Raw genomic sequence first — 19,402 nt, 5'->3', positions numbered from 1 at the left:
ATGGGTTAGTAAGATAAAAATGTTCTTAACAACGTTACTAGTTTAACTCCGACTTCAGGGGCTACTTCAGCAACTTACCATTATGAAGAAAGAGCTTTTTGCCTTCGTGGCAATATGATGGGGGGAACCGCAAAGAGATACAGAATTCATACAAGAAGTGAGAAGAGGCACACGGCATTGACACCTTGGGCTGATCTAGGACACACACAGAATGTAACCATAGCTATAAGGCCTTAGCCTGGCTTCTCAGAGGTTTCACAACACATCTCCAAAGCAAGTCAAGTGCAACATACAAAACCATCATCTTACCTGCAAAAGGAACTGGTGCATCTTTATCCAGGGCTACCAGTGGTGGATCCAAAATGACTGTGTCATTGTTCTCAGTTATGACTCCGTGATAAGAGGTCTCGATCCATGGCTTATGCTTATTAACTAGAGAACAAATGGAGAAAAACAGAACAAAGCAAGAAGATCATCATGTGAACAATTAGCCCATAATAATATTCATATTGCACATTTTCCCAACTACAGGTTCCCATCCAACAACCCCAGGAGGACCATGTTAGACCACTGGATACCCAGAGAAGCTTCAAGCATGCACAGAGGACTTTCACAGTTCACCCCAGCTACCTCTAAGCTAAACAGCAGTACCAAGACTCAAACATTTTCATCTCTAAGACTATGGACCTTCTGACACATCAAATCCCATTGTTTCGATTTCTCAATGCCCAGTGTACAGATTATTAAGAATTGATACAAAATTTAAATTTTCAAATTCCACTCTCTGTTAATAGATGTTTCAGAATCCATTATCAATCAACAAACTGACAGGTTGTGGCTGTGTATGCTGGAATTTCTGACGTCAACCTAACTGGACCCAACCTGAAGAGCTATTGACATGCACATATACATAATATATACATATGTATAAGTACCAATATGTATGTAATGATGTAACAAACATTTTAGTATTTTCTGACCATCTAAAGACTATCTAAACGGCTTAAGTTATCTAGCAACTTAAGTTATTCTTCAATAAATTGATGAGCTAAACGATGCATTATCTGATGAATAAGTAATACACTGAAATATCTAACATTAAAGGTTGAATTTTGTCTACCTCCAGAAAGAAAGGTTGGCATCCTAATCCTCAGTACCCATATTTGGACACAGGTCTTTATAGAGCTGGTCAAGCTAAAATGAGTGCCCTAGTTAGGGCCTGATCCAACATGACTGGTGTCATTATCAAAAGGGGAAATTTTGATGCAGAGACAGACACCCACAAGGGGGAATGCCAGGAGGACAGGAGCTATGCTGCCACAGGCCAGGGACCTTCTGGGAGCTGGGAGAGGAACCTGGACTATAACTTCCTCTAGCACCTTCCCAGGGAGCGCGGTCCTGCAACACCTTGATTTTAGACTTCCTGCCTGAAGAAGAGCAGGACAATAAATTCTGTTACTCTAAGATAATCAGCTTGGGGTACTTTGTATGGAACCCTAGAAAATGAGTATAATATGCTTATAGTCAATAGTTGCTAATGATGGATAGAGAATGGAAATTAGACTTTCGCCAGGATTTGGTATGATACGCCTATGTAGGCCTCTTATCTGTTCCACATCCAATGTCTGTCTATTCTGTCTCCTTCGTATGTTTCATCTGAGTCAAATGCCATCTGGATCATTGCAGTAGCCTTGTGAGTGGTCTCACAGTAGAAAATTCTAGGTCCACCTAGTCTACCCTCCACACTTGCCTTAGGAATGATCTGAAAACCTGCATCTGGTAATTCAACTGAGACTCTTCTCTCTTTATTCAGTCCCCACATAGCCTCACAGAAGCACAAGATAAATGATTTAAAAACAAAATAACAGGTTAGAGGGAGACCTAGGATAATCATTATACCAATGCCAACTTTCACTCCCTCTTCACAGTTTCAAAGTAATACTCCCCAGAGCACCCTGAGACATAGCATGATCACTGTAAAGCCCATGAAGAAATTAACGCCTTGAGGTGTGACTTTCCCAGGACAGCCATGTGGTCAGTAATTATTAAGTGGGAAGACCAAAAATCTCTTTTCAAATTTTATGATATCCCAGACACACCCATGCACACACACCCACGTGTATTATGATATATGTGCAATACACATACTATATGTATTTCATTATGAATTTTTCAATGACTTGCAAAGCAAGACCTTATATAACTTAGAACAGCTCTGCACAGAGTCCCCTGCACCTTCTCAACCCAACATCCTTCAAAAGGCCACTGAACAGCTGTCCCAGGATTGGAGGGACCACCATTTTCCTCTTCCTTATCCCTTCCCAGCAATCACAAACTAACTGGGAGGCAATCTGTGGGGCAGGGACATATGCCTAGCCAGTCTCAGGTCTTGGCTCCTGAGATCCCTTTCTATTGCTTGAACCAAGCCCAGGATGGAGAGCAGCTCTGCCCGCTGCAGGTGTGCGTGGGGCAGCAGGCTCATCCATTCTTGCATTTTGGCATTGAAACTGGTGCTTCATTATGAACCCTGGAAGAATTACAGCCACCCTGGGATGTCCCCACACTCCTTTACTCTTTTATTAGCCATCAACACAAATGCAATGTAAATAATTTGCAGCTGTTGTGAGAATCAATTAATCTCTTTTTTTCCCCTTAATTAAACCAAGGGGCCTATTCATTAGAAATGTGTACAAAGCATACGCCAGGAGCTCACCCAGGGTTTCAGCTGCATTGTGTCACTTGGCTCAGGGCAGGCAATGGAATCTAGGGTCACTATTCTTGGTCTCAGTCCTGGCTTAGGTGAGTTAGGCAGGCCCTCAGAGTTCCCTCCACTGTAAAACAGGGATGATGACATTGTTCAGAGGGCCCTCCTGTCACCCATCTCGTGCTGGACTCCCATTCTCTACCCTTTTATGGCTGACTTCCTTCCTATCTCTGGACAGAGGTAATATATGGACCAACTCTAAAGCTCATCAGAGGGATTGGGTTGATTTCTTGCTATCATGGGATACCTCCCTTGACTTTTCACTGCTACAGTTCCTTGGGTGCCTATTACAGATTACACACATATATTCATTAATCATCACAACAACTTGAAGGGGTATAAATGTTCCCAAATGTTCCCAACTTCCTACTTCCCTCAGACTTGGGTGGACTCTTGTTTTATCAAGGTTTACAAAGATTCACATTTTGATGTGTAAACAATCTATTTGAAAGGAGCCCCCTTTGTATATCTTTTCATTTTCTGACTTTAATAATTGCTCTCTTATTTATAATTGAGGAGTAAAACAAAGGACTTCCCCAACCATGTTTTAGTTTTGAAATCATCCTATTACTCATTCTTTTTTGATGACATTTTTTTATTTGCTCTTTTGAGATACCCATGACAGCAGAGTGTACCTTGACATATTATACATACAAGGAGTAAAACTGATTTTAATTAAAATCTTATTCTTGGGGTTGTGCATGATGTGGAGTTCTCTGGTGGTGTAGTCATTTACAAACACAGGAAAGTGATGTCCAATTCATGCTACTGTCTTCCCTATTCCCATCCCCCTCTCAATCTTTTTTGTAAAATGGAGATACGTCTTTCTCAAAACTCCTGTGAAAATTGCATGAGATAAATATGGACAGATGCAGGACCTCAGTTCGGAGCAGGCATTGCAAAACTCTGATGCCCCCCTCGTCTGTTTCATGCTCCTGGGTAGCTAAAGTGTGGCCTTCTACTCTCTGAGATATTTAGTCCAGCTTCACTCATGCAACAGATATTCATGAAAGCCCTCAAATATATAGAAAATATCCTAAGCCCTGAAGTCAAATGGGGGAGAAAAAGTCCTTGAAAAAGGCATTTGACAAAATTCCCTAACCATTTCTAATTAAATGTGAGGAACAGAGGGAGTGACTTCAACCTGATAAAGAATTGTACAAATACTGACAGCAAATGGCATGCTTAATGTTCAAAGACGGAATACTTTTCCCCTAAGAGAAGGAAGAATTCAAGGCTGCCCACTCTCTCTACTTCTATTTACATCACACTGGAAGTTCTAACTAGTGCAATAAAACAAGAAGAAAAAAAATCAGTTTGGAAATCAAACAGAAAGATTGACTTCATCCATAGAGAACATAAAAATTCTATACAATAAATATGCCATTAGAACTAATAAGAGCATTTAGGAAGGTCATAGGATAGAGAGTCAATGTGTTAAACACCGATGGCATTTCAATGTATTAGCAATAAACAATTGAAAATTTATATATAAAAATATTATAGTAGCATCAAAAGTCATGAAAGATTTGTAACAACTTTCACGAAATGCATGTAAAAAAACTGAATGGGTCTTAGAGGAGTGATAGACAGTGTTCATGATTTGGCAGATTCAATATAATTAAGAAGTGAATTTTTCCAAAAATTGATCCACAGATTCAAGACAACTCCTATCAAAATGCCAGAAGGACTTTTTAAAAAAGAGAATCTAATTCTAATATTTATATAAAAAATGAAAAAGGCCTAACATAGTCAAAATAATTTTGGAAAAGAAGAACAAAGTTGGAACTTTACCTGATTTTTAAGGCATCTCAAAGCCACCCCAATCAAGATAGTGTGAAATTGAGAGAAAGATGGACATAGAGATTGGCATTAAATAATGAAGTCTAGTCATAAATAGACATGGATGCAGTCAATTCATTTCTGACAAAGGTGTCATAACACTTCAATGGGAAGAAGGATCGCCCTTTCATTAAATGCTGCTGGGGGGAAAGGCAGGGGAAAGAAGAGAAGAAAAACAACTTCCACTCTACCGTGCATCATTCACAAAATTATCTCTAAAAGGATCAGAATCCCTAAATGTAGGAGCTAGACTTTACTTTTAGCCTTTGAAAGAAAGCAAAAAACAAAACTTTAGTGGTTTTGGGTGGGCAAAGACTTATTAAAGGGGACCAAAAAAAAAAAATGAATGACGAAAGACAAATTGAAAATGTCAAATGTTTTAAAAATTGTGAAATGGTATTCTTTGAAAAACATGTTTAATAGAAATAACTTAAAAGCCATAAACTGAGAGAAAATATTTGTAAAATATCTCATAAAAGACCTGCATCCAAAATATATAAATAACTCTTTAAATTGAATAATGAACAATTACATTTTTAAAATGAGCAAAAATCGAACAAATCTGTTGCCAAAACAAATATATGAGCAGCAAGCAGGAACGTGAAGAGACACTCAACAGGGATCAGGAGGGACATGCACAGGAAAGCCACCGAGGGATATCACCACATGACCATGTGAATGGCTAGCAAGGTCAATAATTCCAAGTTTGGACAAAGCAACTGGAACTGTCATGCATTGCTAGTAGGAATGCAAAATACTACAGTCACTTTGGAAAACAGCCTCATAGTTTTTTGGTTTTGTGTTTTTTACAGAATGACTGGTAAATTCCATTCCTACGATGGATCCATGAGAAATGAAAGCATAAACTACACAAAAGACTTCTATATAAATGATCAAAGGGCCTTAATTCAGAATAGTGTCAAACTGGAGATTAGAATAGCCATCAAGTTTGAGTGCATAAGCAAACTGCAGTAGATCCAGCTAATGGATACTACTCCAAAATAAAAAGAGATCCATGGCTGATCCACATTTAAAAAAATGGATGGATCTCTAAAGCATTCAAATAAGACATACAGGACTGAATGTGATTTGGTGCCATTTACGTGACATTGTAGTAAATGCAAAAATATAGGGAAAGATCAGTAGCCATGAGGGTAGCATTTGATTGCAAAGAGTCATGAGGGAACTTTGTGGGATGAGGGACCTATTCTATACCTTGACTGTGGTGTGTTTATTCCTGTGCATGTGCATTTATCACAACTGATCCAACTGCACTCCTAGAAAGAGTGAATCTCACAGTGTATAAATTATACCTCAATGAGTGTGAAGCAAGAGTGAATTCTGTCCTGTTATACTAGAGGGGGATCCATGATAACCAGTAGGGCAAGAGGGAGGTAAGAAGAGGGGTGCAGAGTGCTATGGAAAAAGAGAGCAGAAGCATACTCCATCCTTGGTAATGCAGGTTTACCTCCAGGAGGAAGCAGCTCCTCCGCCGTGAGCAGTAAGAATCAAGCAAATACAAAGGATGCATCAGGTTCCAGGCAGAGGAGTGTGGACCAGCAAAGACCCAAAGGTGAAGCTGCTGATGTGCTATGGGGAAAATGTGGGTAGTTAGGTTTGACTGGAGAACAATGTTGGAGGGGGCAAGGCCAGCGCAAGGCTGATGGATAGGCAGCACCCACATCACCCGAGCAGGGCTTATGGGCATGTGCAGAATCTTCCAGAAGCTACTTAGTTTTTGGCTTCACGGGATTCTGCAGAGCTGTGTCTTATCCATAAAGAAGCAGTTGGTGTTGATACTTGTGGCTGGCTGTTATTTCTTACTCAGTCACCCCCTGTGCTGATTCCTCCTTCCCTGAACAAATATGTTTTGCCTTTTTGTTCCAATGCACTGAGGTCAGGGGGTTCATGCTTTGCTCTATTTAGATGGAATTTCAGAACTGATCCCCCGTCAGTTCTTCACAAGGCAATGCTCCTTTTTGTCACACACCCTTTCTTGAGGTTGAGCTCTGTCGTACTATGCCCCTTGAGGACTGCTTCTTGCCTCTGTCTTGCTTCTTCTCCATGATATTTCAGTGTCTGGAAAATGCGTGTCTCTGCACTCATGCAGAGGGAACACTGGTGTGATATTTCTGCTCCATTTACGGAGAAATTAGGTCTTGCCACCCAATGAGCCTCTAACTAGAGCACAGAGGCACATCTCAGGAGAGCTCCTCGCCTCTCTTCTCTTTGCTTCCACCCTGAAAAAGTGTGTTAATGCCGGATGCAAGCAGCAGAACCTCATGGCTGGTGGTTTACCCTTTGCCTCTTTTTGCTTTCATCCTGAAGTTCATTCTTCTGGCCACTGCTAGCTCCTAAATCCTCAGAACTCCAATATTGCTACTTGGGTAAAAATAAGCTCTGAGGAAAAAAAAATATGCTTTACTGATTTCAAAATGCTTTAGTGAGTTAAGGACACTTTAGTAACCGATTGATTATTCCAGTGGTCAAGCAGATCTTTTCCTGGCCACGCCCAACTTACCCTGATCCCCTGGAAGAGCTGCTGAGGCCAGGGTGGATTTTGGATCCTTGAGAAAATTGAAGGGTGGGGTGGGATGAGCTTAATTATTTGTTGACTAGATCAGAAGTTGGTTTGGTGATAGGAATTTTGGATCTTGAGATACCAGCTTTTAAAGAGCTGGAGCAAGCATTCATGCCATGATCACTCAAAGTCTAGGGAAGAGCTAGAAAGCCTTTAAAATGAGAAAAATGTCAATCTGTCAGAAGATGCAGGATTTGGGAGTGGACATGCAGAAAGAAGAACTGCATCCCTGGCAGCTGCTGAAAACATAGTGGCAGGACCTCCACTCCAGCTCCCCAGCCCCAGCCCCTGCTCACCCTGGGTGGACTCATCAGCCCACCATGGGGTATATGAGGTTATCTCCTGAAGCCTTTCTTTTTTTTTTTTTTCTCCTGAAGCCTTTCAACAGTTGTCTCACCAATTGGAATTTTATTTTTATTTGTGCTCATTTGGGTGGATATCCCTTTTCGCAATAAAATGATTTCTGGTAATTACAATCTCATATTTTAAGGTAGTTTTAATCCCTGTTTCAGAGTGCAAGGGGGATGGGATCCCTGTCTAGGCAAATCTGTTCCTGGATTTTCTAGCCTGAATTCTTCAACAGCTCTCCTAGGGGATAGATGAGGCGACCCCAGGCCCTGAGCTCCCTCACTGCGCCCCTATCCCTCTCCTTTCAACCTACCCCAGACTCTGCCTGTCCATCCTTTTGGGTGTAGCTCTAGCCCCACCTCCCCAGGTGCCCTCTTCTGTACCTCTGTCTCCACCCTCACCCACAGGCTCATTGCATTGCCATTAGCTCTGTCCTCATCCCTCTTCCTCACAGAACTATATGCTTCCTTGAGTGGAGACAGCAGTCCAGTCGTGAGAATGACCATAGCTCACAGACAGCGCCAGGCACATGGAAAGACACTGAGGTGAGTGCATCTCTGTCTTCCTGGTACCTCCAATACCTGAAGCAATCAGCAATGCTTGGAGTCCAATGAGTAAGGAGCTCACATTGCCCAAACAGAAAGAGTGACACCATTGCTGAATTAGAGGTCATGTATGCAGCTTGCTGTGGGTATCAATCAGAGTGCTTTAAAGATAAAATCCATGTGTTTGACTCAAATGCACAAAAATTCACAGAAGATGAGGCGTATTTGCATTGTTCTAATTCTGCCAAAAAGAAATTTGTGGAAAAGATGACCAAATCATTAATCTTTGGCTGCTCAATAGGCTCTTTCACTGTGTACAGAACGCTTTCCTTTCCCTCCCTCTGTTCCTTCCTCCCTCCTTCCTTTTCTCCTTTATTTCCATCCACCGATCTATCCAACAATCCCATTTTCTTCTTCCCTTCCATGTATCCCTTTCCATCCACAAATAACTGTTGAGAGTGTGAGGACTTTCAAAGTCCTTAGCTCCATTTTTCCAGCCTGGGGGACGAACCATATGCCAGTATCCCCATTGGTAGAGGCATGAGGATCAGGAATAGTGTCCCAGGGAACCATGTGGTCTGACAAAAGTGAGGTTTCAAGTTGTTTTTACATAAGTCATAGGATAAAGTCAACTGGCCAAAGCTCCCCTTAAGACAAACCCCGAGGTTGGGCACAAGGGGCATGGGCTTCCTTCCAAAGTCCTAACACTGGGGACAAGAAGGATGTCCCAGTCAAGTCTTTCTACCTTCCCAGAGCCCCACTCTGTTATATAAAATGGAAGCAATGCCGATCCCACTGGTTTTGCAGGGAGGAGGATAAAATGAGATCCTAAGTCAGAGCTGACCCCATGGTGACTAGCCGCTCACAGGTCCCAGGCAAAGGGTCATTCTGAACCTCTGCATATGCAGGCTGGGATCAAGATCCACACGGGACCTAGGATACCTCCAGCAGACATGCCCATGGACCAACTAACCTATTGTCAGGTCAAAGACCTCACAGAGCCCCAGGCTCACTCCCTCCAAACTGAAAGAACCAGATTAACTCTAAAAAGAAGACTGAGAGCCATTCAGGAAAATATCATCAGACCAGAAATTGCGGGGGAGAATCAGCCAGTGTCTAGTCCTCCCATTCAGTCGCTGGAGTCAAGTCATTTTCCCACACAGAATGTCTTAACTACACAACAAAAGTTATGGGTCTGAAGTGTGCATTAAATTGTTATATCTATAATTCCTCAAGATTGTTATTACTTCAATATCTCATACTTCACTGCATTTTAAACATCTTTAACCCCTAAAACCAGCTCTGAACTTAACTTTGGAATTTATGCCGCTGAAGGTAATTGCCTAAACCTCTTTCTGCAATTGCCACCGTCAGCCCAGGGGACTGTGGCCCAGCTAGAGCTGCCACTCCTGGGGACCTGACTATGTGCCAAGCTTTATCGTCACCACCTCACTCAATCCTCACGAGCACCCCTGAGACAGTGGCATTAGCCCCACTTCGTGGAGGAGGGAACAGAGGGTCAGACAGCTTAAAAGAACTCATGCATGTTCATGGCCTTTTGAAGAAGAACCGGGACTCCCATGCCAGTGGTCACTCTATCCCCAGCCACAGACCAGGCAGCAGCAGGCCTTCACTTCTATTTCCTGTGGGCCAAGTGTTTGGTAAGGCACAAGGGGACAATGGAGGCAAGAGAGATGTCATCTGGACAACTGTCAGGATTCTCCAGAGAAACAGGAACCGTAGGCTATAACATAGCTGGGTATCTCTATGCCTATGTCTAAGGCTATGTTGTGAACACATGCACAGGATATACTCACATTCTGTATCACTGTGCCTATGTCCATGTATGTGTGTGTGTGTGTGTGTGTGTGTGTGTGTGTGTGTGCATGTGTGCATGCATGCATGTGTGTGTGTACATGTAAGAGAAAGCAAGATTTCAAGGAATTGGCTTATACATCATGCAAGTGAGGGGGCTATCAAACTGAAATCTAGGGTAGACCTGCAGCTGAAAACTCAGACAGGAGTTAGCTACAGTTCAAAGCCAGGTTTCCTAAAAGAAAAAAAAAATCTAGAAAAACTCAGTTTGGGCTATTAAAATCCTTCACCTGATTTCACAAGGCCTCCCATGTTACTGAAAGTAATCTTCTTAACATTAACTGATAGTAAATGTTAACCACATATTAAAAAAATAACCAACTCCAGTAGCAATATCTGTAGTAATGTTTGATTAAATAACTGGCTAGTTAGCTGAGATATCACAAATTAATCATTACACCCTCTAAAGTGCCTTTGGAAATGTTGTGCTCAAATTGAGTGAGACGATACAATGGAATGGTATACATTCCTCTTACCCCCAGTGGAATCGCTGTATTTTCCCTTCTGTACTGGCAAATCAATAAATAAAACCTTTGTGACATATGCTATCCGCTTTGTTCTAGAAGGTAGCAAATGTGTGTGATACATTTTTATTGCGAACTCCATTTCATGCCTTAGATCCCAAGATGTTCGCGACGATGGATGGCAATTATCTGGTTTACACTACATTCCCTGCAAAACGCTAGCCTGCTTCTCCATGCTTCAGAAAGAAAGCACTGGCAGGCCACTTTCCCCTTCTTATTTACATCAACTGTTATATGCATCTCCCCAGCTTTCCTTCCTTCCTGGGAAGAAGGGAACATCAGGCGGAGGACAGGCAGGAAAGAAAAATAAAGAAGAGCCTACTTCCTTCCCTACCACCCCACTAAAACACAGCCACAACAGCCATAATCCAGGGTCTAGCTCAGCACTGTGTATCAGATAAGAAGGATCCGTTTTCCTACTCAAGTATACTTCTGCCTGCTCTGTTCTGCTCAGCTTAGACACAAACTGAGCCAGGGACTCTGACCCTCCCTCACTCCTTCCCCTCCAATACACACCTGGGATTGGATTGGGTCCTTGTTCTTCCACAGCCCCCTGATTATCTCTAGCATAGCAAGGACCATGTTGGACTGTAAATATCCTTTTTGTGTCTTCCCACTACCAGATGGAGGGTAAAGATGCTGTGTCTTTTTATCTCTGTGTCCCCAACCTAGCACGACATTCTCAAAATGTAGCCAGGCATCCTTGGGGGCTCCCCCAGACCCTTTCAGTGATTCAGAAGATCAAAACTATTTTCATAAAAGTACTAAGACACAATTCGCTCTGTTTACTTTTATTCTCTCTGGAGGAGTTTCCCAGAGGACTGTGACGCCGGAACAGATTGAATGCAAAAGTAGAAATGGAAAGCCAGCTGTCTTCCATTAAGCCAGACGTTAATGACAGTTACAAAAATGTGGAACAATGGCATGCTCCCCACTCCCCATTATTTCTGAATTTTTGATACTATAGTTATTATTTTTAAGAGACAGAAAGAATTTTTAATATTTATTTTTCAGTTTTCGGTGGACACAACATCTTTATTTTATTTTTATGTGGTGCTGAGGATCAAACCCAGTGCCCCGCGCATGCCAGGCGAGCGCGTTACCGCTTGAGCCACATCCCCAGCCCCACTATGGTTATATTTAATGTTTGTTACTCTTACCTTTAAGTTATGGGTTTATGATTATTATATTTAACTGAATTAATAAATATATGCATACACATTAATTTTTAAAGTTTTAATTACAAATTCAATCAACAACAATAAGTATAATCCTCAGAAATACATGCTTTGGGTATTATCAATAATATTAAGAATGTCCAAATGTTCTGAGACAAAAATAAGTTGGATATATAGCTTGGTGGGTGGCTTGAAAGATGGTACAAACCACTCAAATAAGAAGAATGAGCAAGACTGTGAATTGGGTGGACAGAGGGGGACGGAAGTGGGGCAGAGTAGAGAGAGGAAAAGCTATCTAAAATCATTAAGATGAGATTCAGATGGTTCTGAAGATTCAGATTAGCTCTGGGAAGTGGATCAATGCAGGGACCAGATCAGTTCTCTTTCTGGTTCCGGTTGTGAAGGAAAGGCAACCGGCAGACTGAGTGGTTTGCACAAGCATTGCTAAGGTACTGTCCAGCTGATGGAGCCAGTTGCTTCTGGGAAGAGACAGAAGAGCCTCTTCCTCGTTATGGGATCCAGGGTGAATACTGTCGGGAGAATAAGCATCTGAAACCACCGTCGGTATATCTCTTGCCACCTGGTTGGAGGAACCACCATAAAAAGAAACAAACTTCATAAATCACCCCTTGTACAAGGCATCGAAGGTTAAAAGCATCGTGATGAATTTCTGAAATAAATTTGGACTCTGAATTTTTAGAGCGTTTGAGGGGCAATCACTATGTCTCAAAAGAGAAATCACGAGCTTAGCAATTTTAAAGGTGTTGAAGGTGTCAATTTCTCACAGAGGTAAATAGAACAGGTGTTTGCCAGCTGGAAGAGACTCTCAAGGCCTGAGGCATCCTTCCCAAAATTGATGACGGAGACCCTTGCTCCTGAAAGTATCAATCCTGGGGCCTGGCACGTGGTGGGTGCTCCAGCTCCACACATGTGGGTCAAAGGATCATCAGTGAATGAATAAGCTCTTACTGCTTATGTCAGTGACCTGGCAACCCCTCAGAGAGAGTGATTTCTCCCCCAGTTATAAATCACATTCATCAAGATTACTGGTCTGGACATGTTTATTTCGGAATAACTTTTGATGGATCAAGAAAATTTTGGATTGAATATACATCAACATTTCTGGGGATAATTAGACCAGAAGAAATCCAGGAAAAAGACAATGAAGAGGACAGATGGACAGAGGAGAAAAAAGGGAAACTGGTAGATGATAAACAGTCCAACATGAAAGGAGAAGAATTCCCTAAAACTGAGAAGGTTCCAGAAGGAGGAGGAATTCCTGAGTCTGAAATTAGATTGTCGTCAGACATTTGAAGTGGAGAACAAGACATGCAGATTATCTGCAATAATGTACCAACCATAAAAGGTGGCTTAGGACTGGGAGAATCTCAAAGATTGTTATGAACATGGAACAGCAAATGGGATTAATCCTGTAGGGCTCATTATATTGAGTTTAAGTGAGTGCCATGCCATTGACTGCTTCACTAATATTTATAAAATATTTATAAAAACGGTTAAAGGTTAATTCTCAATGTATTTTTCCTCACATCTTAAAAGAAAAAGGATATCTAAGGAGTTATGCCTCCCTCCATCGAGCACTTCCAACAACCCCATCTACTTCACACTGTATCCTCTACAAAGGGCAGGGGTGAGACCTCCCTGGTGCCCAGATGGCATCACGTAGGGTCAAGAGAGCCCTTCTGCCTCTGATGTTGGCAGGGTGCATTAGTCCAGGTTCTCCACCAGGCAGACACCAAGATGAGATCAAACAAGCAAACACTTTATTAGAGAAATGCCGTGTAACAGAAAACAAGGCTGGTGAGGAGGTCAGACCTTGATGGAAGCATAACTCCAGTGGAAGAGAAAGGGAGGCAGGCCTGGGTGAAGGCTTCTTAGATTGTCATGCAATCAACACCCTGAAGTCAAAGTTTATCGCCAGAGGAGCCTCATGTCTCCTGGAAACTAGCCTGCCTTAGTGATCCTGAGTAACCCCACCCTCAGTCATTGGCTGGGAACAATCTTGGTAGGCATAGCCTCAGGGCCAAGTCATTTCACTACCTGGTGGTTGGGATCCTCATTCACTCCCCATAGTCATAGTCTGTGAGACACTTTCTCAGGCCTGACAAAGAGTGCTTGGCCATGCCCTCATTCCCCTTAAAATTAACTTTAAAAATTATTGCCGAATAACATTTCCACATTCCATAAATACTTACTGGGAAACTATATTGTGCAATACCCTGGTCCAGGCATAAGCAATGAAGCAGAAAAGAAGCAAATTCCCGGAAATGTCTAAGAGTGATTGACTTAGAGTAAAATGTAATGAAAGCATCTTGTAACAAGCTCACCTCACGGGAACTGTCTTCTTATCGTACCCATGGCAGACATGAATAATCAATCCCACGGAGCTTGGAAATGATCTCAGACTCTTTCCCAACACTATATTTCTGGCAGTTTCTGCTAATCAATAAGAGGTAGCACTTAAGAACAAACTTATTCGCCGTTGCTCTCTTAGAATAAGTGGTGGATAGTGTGGTGGGGATGTGAAGAACATTACATACTCAAATTAAGTATCTACACTGAGAAAGTAGGACAACAACTAGATCAACAAGATTGTCCCCTAGAAGACGGGGAATAAATCTGTCTTAAGGAAAATGAGAGAAAAACAGAAAAAAAAAACAGAGATATAAAGCATAGCTAAAGACATAGAGTTAGCTTCTTAGCCTTATATCTTGGGCGCACATAGATTAGAGATGGTTTTGGAGATATATTATGATCTCAAGGTAGTGAACTCTCATGACTGTCTTGGAATTTGGGGATCTCATGACTTAGGTTGTTCTGGGACTGTAGGGCATTACTGATGGTGAAAGCCACTAAGAATGGGCATCCAGGAAGTGTGTACTTCACTGGATTGAAGTCATGTTCTCATGGTGGTCATTGGATGTTATCATCTAGATTTTCCAAGGCACCAAGAAAATAGACCTTCTTATACATGCTCAAGATATCCTAGATCCCTGACTTTGGGAAGAGAGGAAGGCAAGGATGCTCAACCCGCTTTGGAGTCTGAGCTATCTGCTCTTTCCTTAAAGATGAAACCCTGGCCATATGTAATTTAATCATTCCTATTGAAGCATTCAGGACACTCTTGACCTCTTGCTGACAACTTGGACACAGGTGCCAGTTTTGGATTCCAACACAGAACGTGGAACTTCTCTTCTGCCCACCTGCCAACATCCCATCTCAGCCAATAGCTTCTCCCACCTTCACCTGTGCAAGAATCCCCTAATTTGCCTCCATCTCTTCAGGCTTATCTCCTGCAATCCCTTTCCACAGAGCTTCCAGAGTGACAGTCTCAAAAAAGAAGTCTGGTCATAAAGCAGGCCAGAGCAGTATTTGCTTTGGACTTTCTCAAGGTTAGAGAAAAGACTTAGACTAAAGTTCAAACTTCTTCTCATGGTCTCCCAGAACCACTCCTGACTCAGCCCTCACCACCTTGGACAAGTCATGCTAATTTCCTTTTTAGTCCCCAAATTCACCAAGCTCATCCCTGCTGTGGGGTATGTGCACTAGCTATTTCTCACATGTTTCCCCCTAGTTACATGACCAACATTCCCTCATCAACCCCCTCTGTTCAGACCTCCAGGAACTCCTTCCTAAAGACCCCATCTGAAGTCTTTCTCTGCAACTCCCACAACTCACCTGATAACATCTTTGTTCTTTTTTATTGCACTGATCATACCTGAAATTACCTTTTGAAAGTCTTTCTTTTTTAATTACCCATCTTGACCCTACAGATTGGAAGCCCTGAGAACAGCTGCCTCATCTGTTTTCCCTAGAGCTCTGACAGTGCCTGGCCCATGGTAGGCACCAATAAATATATGCTGAGCCAGTGAATGAAATAGCAACCATCAGGGCTGTCAGGAAGGTCAGAGAAGCTCCTCTCCACCACGACCCTCTTCTTGGAGAGCCTTTTCCTGGCTCAGCTGGCTCTTTCTGGAAGCCCTCTTCCTACAAGTCTTCTCACCTGCATGGCTTCCATCACATGGAAGGCCAGTTGTCCCCTTCCCATGATCTCCAAGGTATTGATAGTGGATCAGCTGAGACATTCTCCATGACAAAATTCTCTTTTTGTCCAAGTGGAATTCTAGAAGTCCCTCAGGAGAGATGATGCTCTCAGAAGGAATCAGGGGCAAGGTGACCATTTTGAGAGTGGCCTCTTTGATTCGCCTGTCTCTTGCTTTCTTTTCCAACACCCCCACAACATACAAACTTGTGCACCCAGCCCTCACAACCCTTTCCATACCACTGGCTGCCCATGTCAGTGGGGAACAGTGGTGAGAGCCTACCCCAGCACCTGACAGGCAGCCTGCTCTGCGTGTCTGCTGGACAGATTCCCAACACAGGGAGGGTACTCCAGGCTTGGAGTGCTACACAGTCAAAGGGAAAGTATGCTCATGCTTTTTTTGGAGGGTTAAAAATTTTAGCTGCCTGGAAGCCTTAGATTTTCTCTTTGACAATGAGTGTACCTGTTCTTGGACCCTATGTCCTCTAAAGCAGCCCCTGTCTCCACATTCTACAGAAGAGAGCTGAGAGGAACCATCGGGGGGAAGTGCCAGGACCCCCTCCCTCAACAGTGGAACATGAGACCTCAACCCTTCCTCTATAAGGTTCACATAAATACCCTGGCACATGATCCAACATCTCATTAAACAGCTCTTCAGGATGCCACGGAAACCAGGCAGGTACCCAAGCTCCACAGCCAACACAGCTATAGTCACAGATAAATCTGGCTTCCTTTTTGTAATATCTGGGCTGAGTTTAGTGCATTCAGGGGCAGACCTGGACTTCAGAGCCTGTCTGTGTGGCTTGTACATAGGAGGTTCCTTAAGTGTCTCTGAGACTATGAAGCATTTATGTCTTGGGTATGCCGATTATCTCCAATTCCACAGAGCACAGGTTAGGTAAAATGGGGTTTCCAACAGCACAAGGGAAGGGAACTACCGGGAAGGCAGAATTTTGGGAACTTCCTGCTCAATCCTGAGCTGGGTGGTTGAGGGCAGCAGTAACTTCATCCCAACTGGAAAACGTTTCAAAATGGCTTCCACCCCCAACAAGGCAGGACCCAGGATGCGAACACCAATATCCGCATGCACAGTGGGGTCCACAAAGAATAATGTCATTCAACATATATTTAATAAGTAGCTTGTGTGTATGCCTGCATATGTGTATATGTGTGTGTGGGTGTGTGTGTGGGTGTATGGCTATGCTAGGTATTAGAGGTACAGCACTAGTAATTACACTAATCACCACCCTAATTATGCTAAGTAATTATACTAATAATTATAATTAGGATAAGTGCTAAGAAGGAGAAAGACAGAATCCTATATGGCTATATGTCAAGGGGAAGAGACCTAATTGAGAGTGTCAGAGGGGCTTTTCAAAGTGGCAGGTGAGCTGAGGTCTACAAATGAGAGGGAGAGCAGTAGGTGTTCTGTGAAGAGAGGATTGCCCGGGAAAGACAGAGTCGGGTGCGCTATCCATTTGAAAAAGAGCTCTAAAAGGTAATCCACTGGGTGGTATAAGGGAGACAAAGGCAGCTTCCACCTGGAGAAGCTCCCAAGGGTATTAGACCAGGATTCTTTCCTCCATGTTGTTTAGGAATATCTGAGTTAATAAGTGCATTAATTATTAGTAATGATACATTAATAGTTAATGTAACAGATGAAGTTTCATGGGGACTCCAGAGGAAGGGGAGGTCAATGATGAATTCATCTTTGCAGGATGTGAAGAGATGGAGCCAGACCTCAGCTGGATCTTGCATGATAATCTTGCATGAAAGTGAAGCAGAGGAAGGTCAAAAACCTAGGAATCCACCTACACTCCTTCCTTCTCTCTCATCTGTCCAACCATTGCTCACATACATACATACACATATGTGTGTGTGTTGCACAAGAGTTCATCAAGCACGCCCTGTGGAACAGCCCCATGACAGCCACGTGGAGAGGCCTGGGGCTGGCACAGACCTCTCACCATGAACATCTAAGGTCAGTGACATCACCATAAGGAAAGGAGCAATTTCCAAGAATGGTATGCAAGGAGCACGTACATGTAAATTAGATCAACTGTCCACCCAGCTTTGCTGCTTCCTTTCTTCTGTTGTCACTAATGTTCTCTAAGGTGTAGGGGGGGCACCTCAGCTATATGCTGTGAACTGTGCCATGCTGCAGCATGTTGGGCTTCCTAGGGGGCAGACCCTAGGGATTTAATGTGCAAAGTCTTATTCAGGAGGAATGCCTGTGGGGGACAAGGGAAGGAAGCGGGAAAGGCACAGGGAGAGGACAGGTGTGATGAATCTCAGTGACAGTCTCAGAGAAGCCCAGGATGCCCTGGAGCTTCAATGGGGGTAAAGAGCTCAGAAAAATAAGAGGCTGATGGGTGCAGGGTAGTCTTGTAGGTGTTTCCATGTTGCCCAGTCAGACTCTATGCAGAGGAGATCCCAGTCTTTTAACTTTGCTTAGAATGCTCCTGGGCTCTCCTCTCTGGCTCGAAGGGTAACACTCTGTCCCCTCCCCCACCATAACCCCCCTTTCCCTAGCAGCCAGCTGTACCTATGACCTGCTAGTAGGCCACCTAGGAGTCTGCTGGCCCAGGGCCACTGATTCTGGAACAGGCCAAGTTTTGCAAAAGCCCCTTAGCCTCCTCATCCTGGAGTTGGACTAGAACCTGCAGTTTCTTAGCAGCTCTGTGTAGGGAAACCAACAATATTGTAGACAATCAAAATGCTATCATAAGTGACCCAAGCCTGTTCCCTTTCTCCCAACTTTCCAGAGCAGCCATTCTCTATTATTGCCCAGAGATTCATAAAAATGCATAAGTGGATACAGCAGCTTAAATAGTTTTCTTTTAGGAGTTTGGCACTAAATACATTAAATGAATTCCCTCATCCCTTGGACTAGAAGCCATTAGATATGGACTATTACTTGCATTATCATTACATTAGTGAGTCATTATGAAAAATAAAAGTTCTAATCAGCATGAACATTTATAAAGTGCCATGATAGGGGATATGCCAGGCAGGGCCGTCTCAAACATCCAAACTCACCACAGTAAGTAATGACTTGGAGCACAGAAGAGGTGGAACCCAAAGAATGGCTTCAATAAATCCCACTCAAAGTTGTTAGCGATTAAAAGCTTTGTGGGGAAAGGAGAGGTCTACCACTATCTCTCCAGCGAGCCCACATTCTCTAAGCTCTCCTTGGTGGCCGGTAGCAATACTCCATGTCTTTTCCTTTTGGCACTCAGCTCAAATAAGAGGATCCTCTAAGGTCCACAGAAGGTTCCAGGCAGCCCTGGGGTCCTTCAGAGGTGGTTGAGTAACAATCTCATGATCACTGTGGTGGACCCTCCTCTCCATCTTTAACCCTGCCCTTTCCAACTCCTTTGTTTTTACTGCAGATCTCTTTATGAGCTATGTTAACTTCCCCTGGATTTACTTTCAAGAATGAACCAGGCAGCTACTAACACAGGGTGAATCTGAACAGTGAACACGTTACTCACTTGACATGTGGGGGATTCTGTCTTGTCCATGGGAGTAGGGGGTCAGTCACAGGCATCAGAGGCTGATACCATGACTGAGTCTCTGGCCAAGAGCTGGATTAGATTATCCAGAATGACCAGCAACAGATCAAGTCAGTGAGCCAGAGGCAAACTCTAGGCAGGTGGCCCAAGAGTCCAGCAGGTACCAATTC

The 19,402-nt window shown here is 43.2% G+C and overlaps 1 protein-coding gene across 1 annotated transcript in view; it reads right to left on the bottom strand.

The window, feature by feature from the left end:
- The window catches only part of Clstn2 (calsyntenin 2), a 573,808-nt gene that overhangs the window by 349,413 nt on the left and 204,993 nt on the right, over positions 1–19,402 (bottom strand). The window contains exon 2 of the mRNA XM_021728308.3: positions 310–432. Coding sequence (XP_021583983.2) covers positions 310–432 — 123 coding nt within the window. The remainder of the gene's footprint in view (positions 1–309; positions 433–19,402) is intronic.

Source organism: Ictidomys tridecemlineatus, chromosome 3 (assembly GCF_052094955.1).
Source record: "Ictidomys tridecemlineatus isolate mIctTri1 chromosome 3, mIctTri1.hap1, whole genome shotgun sequence".
NCBI lineage: Eukaryota > Metazoa > Chordata > Mammalia > Rodentia > Sciuridae > Ictidomys > Ictidomys tridecemlineatus.
Note: the sequence above shows the minus strand (reverse complement) of the source record. Positions and strands in the feature narration are given on the sequence as shown.